This window comes from Poromitra crassiceps (genome assembly GCF_964638095.1).
Source record: "Poromitra crassiceps genome assembly, chromosome: 30".
NCBI classification, from domain to species: domain Eukaryota; kingdom Metazoa; phylum Chordata; class Actinopteri; order Beryciformes; family Melamphaidae; genus Poromitra; species Poromitra crassiceps.
Genome location: NC_139652.1, coordinates 5,436,516 through 5,451,414, shown reverse-complemented (window position 1 = coordinate 5,451,414; position 14,899 = coordinate 5,436,516). Strand labels below are relative to the sequence as shown.

The window sequence follows — 14,899 nt, the reverse complement described above, 5'->3', positions numbered from 1 at the left end:
TATCACTCTATTCTCTTTTCTGAACAAACATCACCATTATATGGAGGGACACTGAATCTACAACTCCATAAACAAATGTAGTTAGTTCTGTAGCATGAGAGAAAAACCGCTTTTTTGGAATACTATTTCAGACTCGGTGGGCAATCAATCCCCAAAGATTACCAAACCTGGAAATTCTTGTTTCCATATATTTCCAGACTTTCCAGACCCGAGGAGGACGCCTGGATCACATGGCCCAGGAGAAGACGCCTGGATCACATGGCCCAGGAGATGTTGGCCGTGTGGACGCCTGGATCACATGGCCCAGGAGAAGACGCCTGGATCACATGGCCCAGGAGATGTTGGCCGTGTGCTCCTTGGCCTTCATACGCAGCACGGCGATGCTGGACGAGCGCCTCTCAAACTCGGGCTTGGTCTCGAAGGCGTGGTGGCCGTTGGGGGGCGGCGTGAGGAGGGAGTCCGCGCTGAAGAAGTTGTTGAGGGCGACGTGGGGGAACTGGTTCTGCTGGTTGGGGAAGCCCACGTAGCCGTGGTCGGGGGCGCCCCCCGCGGCCGGGCGGGGGGAGTGCGAGTAGCTGGTGACGCAGGGAGGGGAGCCGCGAGGCAGCATGCAGGACGACACCACCGAGCCCCCAGGCGCCGGGCTGGGCCACAGGTTGTTGGGGATCTGTAGGGTGGAGAAGGGGTCAGATGTCAGCCGTGGAGCCGGGAGAAGATGCTGCATGCCCGGGGCTTTGAGATCATCAGATTCCATTATGGCTGGGTGTCGTTTAAAAAATTACAATACCAATACCAATACCAATACTAATACCAATATCAATACTATTACCAATATCAATACCAGTAACCTTAAAGTGATACCGATACAATACTTTTTTTTTGGTATTCTTTTGAACGTTTTCGGCACGCTGAACTGCCAACTCCATCACATACACCGTGGTCGACCTCACCACCACACACTGTAAGGTGACCAGACGTCCACGATTTTCGGGGGCAGTCCCCGTTTTTGGTGACCTGTCCCCGGCTGGAGCTGTCCCTGAAAATGTCCCCGATTTTCTACTGGCGTCTGTGGATGACTCTATAGCTCTAGCAGGCTCATTATTAAATGACCTACAGCATCCGTTGGGACAAACAATGCCATGCTACCTTGTCGGGAAGGGGGCTAAATAATGAATTTTGAAAAACCGGCATATATGGTCAATTTCAAAGGGGACCCTTGACCGTTCTCATCTCAAGATATCTGAATGAGAATGGATTCTATGAGTCAATGTTTTGATCCAGACATCCAACAAGTGTTTACATGTTCTGCTGCAGCTCTTTCACTAGATCTTCAACAATGAAGAAGCAATTAGGACTCCACCGAAAATACTTTTTGAGATCTGAGGCTATTCATAAAACATCTGGCGCTGTAGGTTCGGAAGGCCAGGCCAATGCTGCTGGGGAACACATTGACATTTTGTAAAGTGAATGACGTGTGTGTGTGTGTCTGTGGGTACAGTACAACAGCCATGGACAAAATTAATTAAACTGGAATCATCCCCCATTATTATTTCATAGGTAATAACATTGGATATTTTTATAATATATTGATTGCCGGACTGGAAATGTCCCCGATTTTCATTTGATAAATCTGGTCACCTTACTGTATGGGTTGTAGCTGCTGAGGTAGTGGGCCAATCACACGTTGCATTAAATTGAAGAATGCTCGTGGTGATTGGCTGCGACTGCGAGTAAAACATTTTTTTTTTTTTTCTAGATATGTGTACAAAAGGGATCGAATGCAGGTATCGTTTGACTGGAGAACTTTCAATACTAATTATTTGGTACTGGGTCATTTCGAGTACAGATACCTAGCCCTATAGGTTCCATCATGATAATCAGAATCAGTTTTAGTGGCCATGAAAGTTTGCACAAGGAATTTGACTTGGTGGTTTGCTCACATATAGGTCGCATTAAACATAACACAACACGGTAGAGCTTTACATTACAAAACATGGTAATATTATTATTAATAATATTATTTATTATCACACTATTGCCCTCCTATTAGCATGTTGTTACTGAGCTGTCATGTAAAGTGCTCAGTACCCACAACACAACAATAAACAGAAGAGTGAACTCAGTAGAGTTCAGATGTGCGCCAGGCACGGCTACGCCTAACCATGGACAAACCCAAACCAACTCACTCACTCACTCACTCACTCACTCACTCACGCACACACATGCACACACATGCACACACAGGGCCGAACACATGATCCCCTCCAGGCATTCGCCTGGCGGAGATAATAAAATAGACTATGCAAAATGTAAAAGTACAAATTTAGATTCCCTAGATTTGGTTTAGTATAGGTAGTATACAAAAGACATACCGGTATATAGACATATTTAAAACATTCAAAATATAAATTTAGGAAATACCAGTGCCTCTCTTTTCAATACAGTATGCACAGTTAATAAAAAAAAATATATAAAGAGAATATTACAGAGATTATTATTATTTATGAGTGTGTCTTGGTCAAAAAGAAGTACAATTCTACAAAATGGAAAAAGTTGTTTTATGTTCAAGTTGGCCAAATGTAAATTTTAAGTTTTGTTTAATATATCCGATGTGAGAACTTTGATGCTCAAGACCTCAAACCTCCTCGGAACACAGATGGATATCCTTACAATTCAAGTCACAAGATGAGTCATGGCACCCTCCTTTGGTATTTGATTTGATTCTGGGAGACACTGAAGCTATATAGATACAGAAAGGAGACACTGAAGCTATATAGATCCAGAGAGGAGACACTGAAGCTATATAGATACAGAGAGGAGACGTGCACCCATGTTCAGCAGCACAGACAACACTGTGGGAGTGATTTTCAAGGTATGAGCAGCAGTCCACTCCACTGAACGCTGTGGAGCCGCACGCCTCAGGCCTGTCTTTCACATGAAGCATGGCTGCACTACAGGTTGATCACATTTAGCTCTTCCAGGACACGTCTCCTCACTGCTTGCTAAGCAGCTCCTCAACAGTCCCTACGTAGGTTAAGAGATGCGCTAAAAAAATGACGGTACGCTCGTCGTACGTACAAGTGTCGCAGAGACATTTCAAAGACGCGTACCTACAGTAAGCAGAAGTCTTCATTAGAGGCACTGGGGGTTTGACAGCTAATAAATAACTATTTTTATCCCGATTCTGTGCCGGTGTCGGTGATATTATTTTTCGCCATCATAGCGCTCCACAGCACCCCTCTGGTCGGAAGCTAACAGAGAAGAAGACACGGCCGCCATTATGGTATTTGTGAAAAAATATCATCACCGGCACAGAATCAGGATAAAAAGTTATTTATTATCAGCATCAAGATTTCAAACTAGGGCTGCAACTAACGATTATTTTCATAATCGATTAATCGGTCGATTATTTTTTTCTCGATTAATCGATTAGTTGTTTGGTCTATAAAATGTCAGAAAATGGTAGCAAATGACGATCGGTGTTTCCCAAAGCCCATAGATGACGCCCTCAAATGTCTTGTTTTGTCCACAACTGAAAGATAATATCAGTTTACTGTCACACAGGAGTCAAGAAAGCAGAAAATAGTCACATTTAAGAAGCTGGAATTAGAGAATTTAGACCAATTTTCTCTTTAAATTGTACTCAAAACGATGAATCGATTATCCAAATAGTTGTCGATTAATTTTCTGTCGATCGATTAATCGTTGCAGCTCTATTTCAACCCCCGGCGGCTCTAATGAAGACGTCTGCTTTGGTACGTGTCTTTGAAATGTCTCTGACACTTGTACGACGAGCGCACCGACATTTTCTGCTGCTTGCGGGAGGGGAGTTTCCCCCCCGCATCTCGTATAAGGGACTGTTGTACGAGCTGCTTAGCATAAGCAATGAGGAGACAGATCACATTCAAATGACTTAATTTACTCTCAGGCCATTCGTTTGGTCACGCATTTGCCAAGAATTCAATCAGTGCCAACTAGAAATAGCATGGAAATTTGTATTGAGTCCAAATCAAGTCACTGAGACAAGTCAGCAGCTTTCTTCACTCTTCTATAGCAATAATTCCAAGTGATATTCCAAGCAAATTGAAAAGAAAAATATGTCTGATTGCTTGAAAATATTTGATAAACCTATAGAGTCTATAGGTTTATATATATATATATATATATATATATATATATATATATAGTATAGACGGTAGTTTCAACTCGACAACATCAACATTCTACATTTCCCCCAGCGTACTTCCTGTTGCAGTGTTTGCTAGTACAATAACTGACAGGACATAAGGTTCCAAACTGTTTCCTATATAGCAACACAATTCCTTGAAAACCGTCTATAACATGCTATCATGCTATAGTTAGTTTTTGCACATTTCCCCACTTTAAACACCAACATTGTTTCATAAAGACATGTGATGTCTTAGACGTCAACAAATATAATTGCAGCATCATCAGAAAATGTAGAAAAGTCTTATCCGGTCTCCACCGATACGTCTTAGCACAAGACAAGTGAATAGCACAAACTAGGGAGTGATTTGGTAAAGAATTAAATTCAACTTTGACAGTAAGATCAACTCGGGGTTTAGCGTGAGAATGCGGTCGTAGTGTAGCATGAGAGTCAAGTTGGCCAATCAAGCGTTTGCTAACAATGCCTTCCTGCCTGACAACATGTGCCATCGATAAGCATGGACCTCAAGCATCTGCCCCTACAGCAGCAACGCAGGCCAAACCTCATCCTCAACAAAACAAACCCCCGCTCGCTTCAAAACCCAGAACCCACAAGAATGCAATTTATGTCCACCATGTTTAAGAGACAAAAACACTCACTTCCAAATGAATTACGTCTAAGTAAAAGCATAGAGGATCCTCCGTTTAGTGACAGTAATCTCTATCAACTGTATGAAAAACGCATGGCCATTATCCAAGGGTCTAGAAACATTGGGAGCGGAAAATGCGATGCAGTCCAACATATGTCTAACCTGGTCTTAGGCCAGGGCAGCGCAGAACTATGTGAGTATGTGTTTCATATACTGCTTAGTGGTTCTCAAAGTGGGGTCCGGGGACCCCCGGGGGTCCTCGAGGGGGTTCCAGAGGGTCCCCAGCAAAACGGGGGAAAACATTATTTTCACTATGATTCCATTCTTAAGTAACACACAGAATATATTACTATTTTAGTCATGGGGTTTATAGACTTGCATCTAAAAGCAAAAATCTAATCAGATAGGGGACCCTGCAATGGGTCCCCATATCCGATTAGATTTATCATCTAATCTTAACTTAACTTAATCTTAACTTAACATCTTATCAAATGGGGGTCCGTGGTCTAATTTGTATCAGTTTAGGGGTCCTTGATGTGGAAAAAGTTTGAAAACCACTGGCTCATTCTTCTTTGAATTTAATATGAGGTATATACTTTCTCAAAGCAGAAACGCATCCAAACTTTTCCTCAGTAACCACACCCAGCCAAAACACGTCAGCCAGCACATCCATGCTCAGAGAAAGTAGAAGGCATTATTCACAACAGGCACATTTTAATATGGTCTCATCTCCACAGGGAACACCTACAAAAAGGACAAACTGACAGTGCGTCTCCTCTCACCTCATCCCAGGCTGACCTTGTCCCGACAGAACAAATGGTCAAATAACATGAAATCTGAGATAAGAGCATTAATTCAGCACAGAGCCTCTAATCAGTGTTCTAATCAGCATGTGTTATCTGAAGAAGGCTTGCGGAAATAAATGAATAGCGGCACAGCAGTGACAGTCTGATGATTTATGCAAATTAATACATATTAATTTCCTCTGAAATGCACAGTGAAGGAGCAATGCAAGGAATTAGAGAGAAGAAAGGTAAACCTGTACCATGCATCATGGCGGCCATGACGCATGATCACCATATAGCCTAATAGCCTGTCCAAGGTTCATTTGACATCCACAACATTTTGGGGGTAACCTTAACCATTAGAGGGGAAAAGAAAAGTTTGGCCCAATAACTTGCCTGTGTGTAGCTGTCGGTCCTCGGTAACACTGATAAATCGTAGGTAGCCGCAAAGTGAGTTTTGGCTTGCTGGATCTGCCCATAGCGCTCTCTTTTCCTCCACTTTGCTCTTCTGTTCTGAAACCACACCTGATTGGCAAAACCAAAACCAAATTATAAAAATAAAAAATATACAATCAAAAAAAAACTGTTGTGACTTTCGTGCAGCAGCTCAGATGTCAGATTAGCTTCCCAAGTGGCCTTGCACATTTATAAAATAAATAAATCCCAAACCTAAAATAAAAACAGCAAATCTGCATTGATCAAGTAAAATAATGCATTAACAACATGTCGCCTATTTATTTGACATGTTTAGTTTAATTAGCCTACTGAACATATATTTGTTTAATTTGATAAGAAATACAACACAGATAGATGACGGCAGAAATATGAAACTATTTTACGCATGGCGGTTTGGCCCACGCATGTATACAAGGACAATGATTTTGTTTATAGGTTCCCATATATCCAAAAGTGAAAGTGAGAAAACGAAGAGTTGTTGATCAGCTGTAGCCTACCTGCACTCTGGCCTCTGTTAATTCCGTGCGCATGGCCAGCTGCTCGCGCACATAAACATCTGGATAGTGCGTTTTCTGAAAGACTTTCTCCAGCTCCTCCAGCTGCGCACTGGTGAAGGTGGTGCGGTGTCGCCTCTTCTTGCTGCTGGACACGTTGCTGTCGCACTTGTCTCCCAGCTCGTCCAGGTCCGTTTTGTCCGGGCCGCTGGGCACCGGAGACGCCCTCACATTGCAACAAGTGTCCATCGACCTGCCGAGCTCCGAGTGTAACGTTTCCTCCTCTGTTTTTGGCACGGCGTAATTTGCTATAACAAACACACAAACCTGTTAAAGTAAACTCACGAGAAAGGCACACTTCTGATTTTTTGCAATAAAATTTAAATCCAATTTGAATAGTCATAATATAATATAGGGGATAACACTAGACTGTAGTTTCTAAGCTGGCCGCCTATTATTTCATGCGGGATATCATAAAAGGTAGCTAAAAGACAATTATTTATTTCTCATTATAGGCCAAATTGAATTTGATTAAATCGAATAAACTGGAGTCGATAAACTCCTGAAAATAAGCAGAAAGGTTTTCAAAATGTTATTTAAAAATAACGAAAACATAACAATTAGAAATAGCCTACATTTCCAACTGGATAGGATTAACCATTAGCAATAGATTACCCTACTAAATTTCATATAACTTTGTTACGTATTTTCAAAAGGCCTCCATAGCTACAGCTGCAGAGGCGCAGTTAAACCCGGTTTTACGCACCGTTCTGCTCCGCGCACGGTGAGGAGCGGTGGTCGCTGCTCTGAAGCCCGAAGGCCTGCACGCATTTGGGGGAAGTCTTGGTGAAGTACTGCGCGCTGTCCAAGCTCTCCATGACCTGGTCCATGTAGTAATCGCTGGCCTTAATCGCTTGGCTTTTCAGGGCGAATTTATCCTCCATGTACTCCATCATCTTACCCCAAATCCCCTCGGTTTGTCAAATGTCACCATAAAAAAAAAAAGCTGAAACGAAGCGCCGTTGCGCACCGATGAGTGGAGCGATGTCTTGTATAATGCAATAATTCGCCAATGTAGTTAATTTGCTCTGTCTTGAAGGCACAGCCTCTTTATAGCCCAAAAGAGAAGGGGATCCTTAAAGAACCCCCCTCCCTCCTTCTTCTGAATATGAAACAGCACCAACTCCTCCCCACGCCCTGAACCAAACCAAACACTATAGACCCAGAACTACGAGGAAACAATCAAAATGGACTTTATTTACAGCAGGTTTAGACATCCTGAATGAGTGGATGATTTATCTAGCTATACAAGTCGTGACTGAAAATAGGATTTACTGGAGAGAGAGAGGCTTCTGGATAGTCGAGGCACGGTGATCTCTGCGTGTTTTTAGCTGAATTAACATACGGAAAAAGCGAATCACCGACATGCCCGCAGCCCTCAGATTTGCAATTCACGTGAACGGCGCATATATATATGTATATATATATATATATATATATATATATATATATATATATATATATATATATATATATTATGATTGGGTTATTTTACAACCTTACTAGTTTATTTACCATGTATAATGACAATTGAAGTCAGCCTACTAAACTGTGTGCTAATAAGCTTAAATGTAATGGTGAAAAGATTGATCATTTTATAAGAGAAGAAATCAGTGCAGATGAAAGGCTATACAGGAAATGTATTTTGGGGTCTAGCTCAATAAAAAGCATGGCTGCCTGCAGTAAATACAGCCCTGGCCAATCTATGACACTAATGATCAATCATAAAACATTATTAGGCTACCAATACGTTTGGATTATTTTTTTAAGGGATGGAAAGTTGCTTTATAACCGCTATAGCGTTCAAGGCTTATCTGCCTTTAATTCCCTGTCCAAAAAATAGGAGGAAAAAAAATAGATATCCTCAAAGCAAAAATAAACAATTTCTGGAAGGGACTATATACAATCCATAATATTCATATGGGATATGTGTGAAATTGCTTACAATTATTTGCTCTTTAGGTGCAGTTTCAAAAACTTTGAAATTTCGGGTTGCATTCAGAACTTGATTATCCAGTCGAACTCATTCCACGTTGACTATAGGTCCCATAAGTAGCCTAAATAATACACATATAATTAGGTGCATTTATTATTAGATTAATTTTGTGACATAGCTACATTTTAAAATTATGTATATTAATGTTCAAAGGTTTGCAAGAATATTGTGGCAATTTTGTCTCCATACAGATTATGACAATTCTAGACTAAATAATTTTGTGATGAAAGCCTGAAAACCCATTTCCCTGTTGTTTATTTTCTTTTTCTTTTTTGCTGTATCATTTATAGGCTGTGCTCTGAATTTAACAAATGCAAAAAAAAAAAAAAGTTAATCACGTCTGACATTTTGCTCAATACTAACAGACTCAGAGTATTTCTTTTAATTTCACTGTGCTTGTGAAAAGAAAGGGGGATCATTTAAAATAGGGATTATTATTTTGATCTCTCCACTGTTATTCAAATTTCCCCGTAAATGAAATATGTGCCTCACTTGACCTTTTTCACGGATGAATAAGTTGGCCAAACATTCTCCTCAAAACACAGACGGTCCTATGAAATGCTAGAAAGTTCAGTTTCTGAACCCGGGCAGCCTGTGACTTCAATTCAAACACTCCATGACAGGAAGAGCGGTTCTTCAATTTCTTCTTACGGGAGGAATTCTGTTACCACCACCCAAAGACCATCTCCCTCCTCCCCGTCTCCACACCATAGCCATACCACCTGCCATGCTAGCTATGGTTCGCTATAGGGTCAGTGGCAGGACCTGGGGCTGGACGGTGCCACAGCAGAAAAAATATAAATAAATAGGGGTACGGGGGGGGGCGTCTTATTGAGCTTCTAAGATGACCTGCACACTGCCTCATGCTGAGGAGAAAATGCGAAAAGTTCACTGCGGTTTTGGTGGGCCTCAGACGCTCGGAGATCCCTGCCACAAAGACACATGGTTTTGTGGAGTCTGGGTGGTTTGGTCACCATTAGCCCGATCAGTCCTACTAATTCTTTAAGTGCTGCGGCGATTGCAGGTCTGTGTAGAGGAAAGACCTATAGTTTCACTTTGAATATAAACACGTGTTGCCTCTTTGTTATCACATTATGTATAGCACTCATCATGGTCAAAATATGATTGAATTGAATTAATGATCATTCGTTTTTTCGTCCTATAATATGATTGAAAAGAATCCAACACAACCAAAGCGAGGCCGACACACACAAGGAGGCCAAGCCATCATCCCACTTCTGAAGGCATCAGGCATGACATCATGACCGAGCTGCACCCCGGGGTCGAATTCAATCTTAATGAAATGTCTTAAAACGTTTGGGGCCTGCCATGAAAAACAAAAAAAACGACCAGAGTTTATTTTCCCCTCCCAAAACATATATTTTCTGGAGCTTGTTGAATGTCATTTGAATCTGCAAAACAATTTTTGATCTGCATCAGATTTGGCTCGTAACGTAGCGAAATATCCCCCCACCAAAAAAGTGAGAGCGGTGTGTTCGTGCTGCAAGTTAAGTTTTCGTTTTTGTTTGTTTGTCTTTTGTTTTGCACGCTCAAGAGACGGGGCCCATTCCTGAGCGCTGACACACAGCTCTCGCCTCCTCTGTCACTCCACCACCGTCATCTGGGTCCATGTTCTCTGCAACAAGCTGCCCAGGTCACCAGCACACTGCCACACAGCCACACAGGCCTGCTCAGCACTAGCAGTAGCCAAATGAAAAATATATAGGCAAAATAAACCCAAATATCATGTTCTACAAATCCATTAACCCTATGGATGGATGTACTGATATTGTGTTCAAAAGTACAAATGATAGATTGAAGTCTAACCAAAAAGCAAGCTGCCTGCTATTTGAGCTCTTGGTGTTGCCATACTCTTTTCTTCTTAGCAACACGCGCACAAACACCAACCCCACCTAATAAATAAAATAGGTTTCATAAACCATAAACCATATTGATAGAATATTCTTCTACACGTCTGCACATATATATGTATGCACGTACTGTATAGTTGTTATTGACCCATCTATATTAACATAACTGATTTAAAGATCTATAGGCGAGTAGTGTACGCATTGTTCAGATGAATATTCTGACCCACGTAATTAGTCACTTGCAGAATATTATTCCAGTAGTCTTTGAGAACTAAACGGACCATATGTGTGAAAGAGCCACTATATGTATTATAACATTGCCAACCGTTTTCATTCAGGAGTAAATTCGATTTTTGTGTGTGTTTTATGCAGGGTTCGATAGCACGTGATCTTAGCTTGTATGAATTTATTCCCACTTTCTTTATAGGGTTCAAATTTCTAAGAGCAGCCCACTCCTCAGTTTACATCTATCCAAATTAAATTCTATTGTATCCCCCCCCCCCCCTGTTTTTTTGTTGCTTTGGCTTCAGGATCAGCTAATCGTTTCACAAGACGATGACACATCGCTTATACATTTTCCAGGCTTTTCTATAGGATTTGGAGTCAAGTTTATCCTACAATCTGAAATATAATTGTAAGTGCTGAGACTGAGGCGAGCCAATCTGACAAGTGAGTCAAATTATACACACAGTAGCTGAGCCATCAAGAGGACTTTGTCTAAACCGAAGTCCGGCATGACTCCAGATCCTCCATTAAAAAAAAATCCCCTCCAATCACTGTTATTCCTTTTTTACTATTCACTTCAATATGAAGTGCTTCTTATTGGATGCTGGACCAGTGCACTGCACCCTCATTACACCTTCACTACCTCTGTGTACTGTGTTGCTTCAGTATGGAATATCTTATCTTATCTTATCTTATGGAATATGGGTTATATGGAAATATTCCATATAACAAATAAATAAATATGGAAGTTGTCAAACGACCGTTACAGAGCAGGATTCCTGCATACTTATTGCACTCGGAGAATAAAGTGATTCTCAACGACAAAACCTTTCTTTGTCAAACATCGTTTGACAGCGTTGGCTGACGTGAGGTCAGGCTGGCAGAGAGACGCTCTTCGTCTTATCTAAATGTGCTCATCTCACCAGGCAAAAGGATCTGGGATGTCTTACGTTACATAATTCACCCTTAACCCAAAAGTAAACAAGCCTATAATGAAGACTGCTGGACTCTGGCTTAACCAGATCTTCTCAGAAGAAAACGATAAAAGCCTGGAAAAAAACTGAAATCATGTCAAACAAAACAACAACTTAGACAGACATGGATTATCTGTCTCTGCATTTGCAATAAAATCTCTGAAAAACTCCTACTGTGGCCCACGAACATGGAGCCAATATTTAATTTGAGAAACATTTTCACACACATTAAATGAATATAATCCCTTCACAAATGTGCAACATTGTTTGTGGATATGCACGTTATTTGTTTCGTCAGTATCCGGAACGCACAAAAAGGTGTGGACCAAAGCAACTCAGCAGGCAACTAGAATATCAAAGCGAAAGAATTAGCTGCTTAGAGTTTAAAGATAAATAAATTTAATAAGAATTGTACCTGCGTACTTCACAGAGTTTCGTCAGTATCCTAAATAAGTAGGGAGGATACTGGCGACACAATAGTAATCGTTGCTCTTCAACACAGAGGCTTTCAGATGACACTGTGATGTTAGAGACCCAGGGGGGGTTGAGAGCTCGTCTCCCCCTGAAGGAGCACGCTGCTCCTGGGTTGCATATCGCAGCAGCAGCAGCCCCCCGGCCAGGCAGGACCACCGCTCCACTGGCACACGCCGAACTCCCCCTCCATACCGTGAAAACACTGCACCCTCCAGACACGTGTCAGCGAAAGATAGACGCTGAGTAAATAGACAAGACGTGCATTTCCTGCCAGGGAGCCACTCACGGGCTCTTGACTATTTGTTTTGACATTCATTAACTTATCATTTCATTTCCAGGCAGAGGGCCAGCTATAGGAACCTCCGAGCCCGGGGTTCACCGCCCTCCGGTGGTGGGGGCAGTGTTTGCGGACGGACGGACGGCCTCGGCTCTCCAAATTCAAATACACAGACGAGGCCGTTGTAACCCACGGCTGAAAATAAAGAAAACAACGTGCTAATTCTAACACCAACGTGTGTGCTCTGCTCATAAAAGCGGGTAATTTCAGGTTTCAACTTTGCCAGCGAGAGCCAAACACATCCGAAGAATAGGGAAATGTCACTTAAATCTCTGGTTTTTCCTATTTTTAATCAACTTTACTCCGAAGCACAGCAAAAGTGGACGAAGCAAGTGCCTTCTCTTAGTGAGCCTGCAAAATATTAGTCTACTTTCCTTTCTCACAAAAACGGCAACAAAGACAGTTTTGCGTTCTTCAAAAAGCAAACGGTCCAATCCGCGAGTATTAAAGGTCCTGCTTCTTATTTCCTGCCATCATTTGCATATGAAGCGTGTGATTGGCTGAAGCTTTGGGACTTTGTTGCATGTGTTTGGGTGCTGGCTGCGGTCAGGTTAAGGCAGCGATACCCCGGCCGGCATAGCATCAACATGATGGAAGCGCCTGGAGATATTTGGGCTGGAACTCCTCTTAGTGCTCCTAATTCATTATGTGAAGAGGGAGCCCGGGTTTGAAAAGAACACCTGCAGGGTATCTCAGTGCAGGGGATGAAATAGCACGTATCAATAAAACAACTGGTCCGCACGGGAGAGAAGAGCGGCCGCTTCACAGTGAAACACAGCAGATAAACACTTGAAGAGGAGGTGTCCGTTGGTACTCCCGGACTCCACATTTGTTCATTTTCAAAGACTTTTCATCGTAACACCAATATACACACAGTGGGACAAAAGGGATACTCAACTTGCTTTGCCCGGGGGCCACTTTTGCAAAAATGACAGGAGGCCAGGGGCCAGTTAATAAACAAACATTCAGATGAATTTTTCTGAAGCGGATTGTAGGTTTTTTGGGGCGTCAGCTGGAGTTTAGTCTCACAATGTTGTGCACACAGGATAGTTAGTTAGGTTAAGTTAAGTTAGTTAACTACATATACTGTAAGTGCCTGGGCGGCGAGCAGATGGCCATATTTATAATTGTTTAGCTGGAGCTCAGTCAAACTTGATTTAACATTAGTTTTCATTGTGAATTAGAAAATGGTCACACTGCACCCTATCGCGGGCCACATCTGACCCCCGGGCCGCAAGTTGAGTATCGCTGAAGTATAGGCTGTAATGAATAGATGCTGTGTTTAAAAGTTACACAAATGTGTGTTACATTTGGAAAATAGAAAGATAAAAAAAAAGAAAAAGGTCTTGCTCTGGGCAGCAGAGTGGTGTCTTGGCTGTAGAAGAGTATGCGTGTTACTTGCACACGTTGTCTCTCTTCTTTCCCCCTCCCCAGCCCCCGCTCAGCTGGACGGGACCGTCCCGGAAGGAGATGCGCTCTTTCTTTGCCGGGACAGACGAGACTCTTTGAGGAGACGGCACCTCTTTTCCTGTAGAGACGGAGCACGGAAGGAAAACACGGTGAAGAGGAATCCCTCCAATATAACACCAAGCGTTTGAGAATGATGGTGTCACTGTGGAATCTCAAGTTGCCCAACAACAACAGAGCAATGGATTTAAAAAATGGATGGTCTTGTAAATAAGCTAGCTAGTGTTTCAATCACTCAGTTGCATTTTGAGCCCGGCATAGCTTAGTGTAGCCTGTAGCCTAGTCTAGTGTACAGTAAGTGCAGTGGGATTCTCTTAATGTGCTTTCTCACTGGCGCCCAGGTACCGTTCCCAAGCACATTTGTCCCCAAATTGACCCCAGTTTCAGAGTGTTTCATGAGTGTGAACGTTGCGTTCCGTTCTGTTCTGTTCCGCGCCCGGGCGCGCATCAGAGAACCGTGAAAGGATCGATCCACTTGCATAGGCACTGATGATGTCATAGTGATGTCATAAGAACAAAATCATCTTATGACATCACTGATGATGTCATAGGCAGTGATGATGTCATAGGCATTGTGACATCATCAGTGAGATTACGCTGCGTTTGCCGGCGAGCTGCAGGGCGGGCGAGCCTAGGAATGGAGCGGGCGAGATGCCTAGTTTGACTAAAAGTGCACAATTTGGACCCCGTAACGGAGAAAGACTCTCTCAGCAAACTAAAGAGAGCATGATATTAAAAGCAAACTACGTTGTAGTAAAGACTTCAGTGGGAGGAGGTAAGGAGTGTGTTTGCCTTCCATTTCACCTGGGGATCAGTACAAAGCTCTCCAAACACACAGAACAAAGGCAGTGCTTCTAGCAGGCATGATGCGTTCCACGTGTAGAGCCCAGGCCCGGCGGTCTCCCCGGCCGCCCCACACATGGAGCCCAACAGCGGGGAAGAC

The 14,899-nt window shown here is 42.5% G+C and overlaps 1 protein-coding gene across 1 annotated transcript; it reads right to left on the bottom strand.

Annotated features, from left to right (window-relative positions):
- Positions 1-322: 322 nt before the first annotated feature.
- alx1 (ALX homeobox 1) lies at positions 323-7,508 on the bottom strand (the record flags this gene model as incomplete). The annotated part of the gene is made up of 4 exons (XM_083663173.1): positions 323-667; positions 5,999-6,127; positions 6,556-6,860; positions 7,319-7,508. The coding sequence occupies 4 exons, from the start codon at positions 7,506-7,508 to the stop codon at positions 323-325; spliced, it is 969 nt and encodes a 322-aa protein (XP_083519299.1).
- Positions 7,509-14,899: the final 7,391 nt, after the last annotated feature.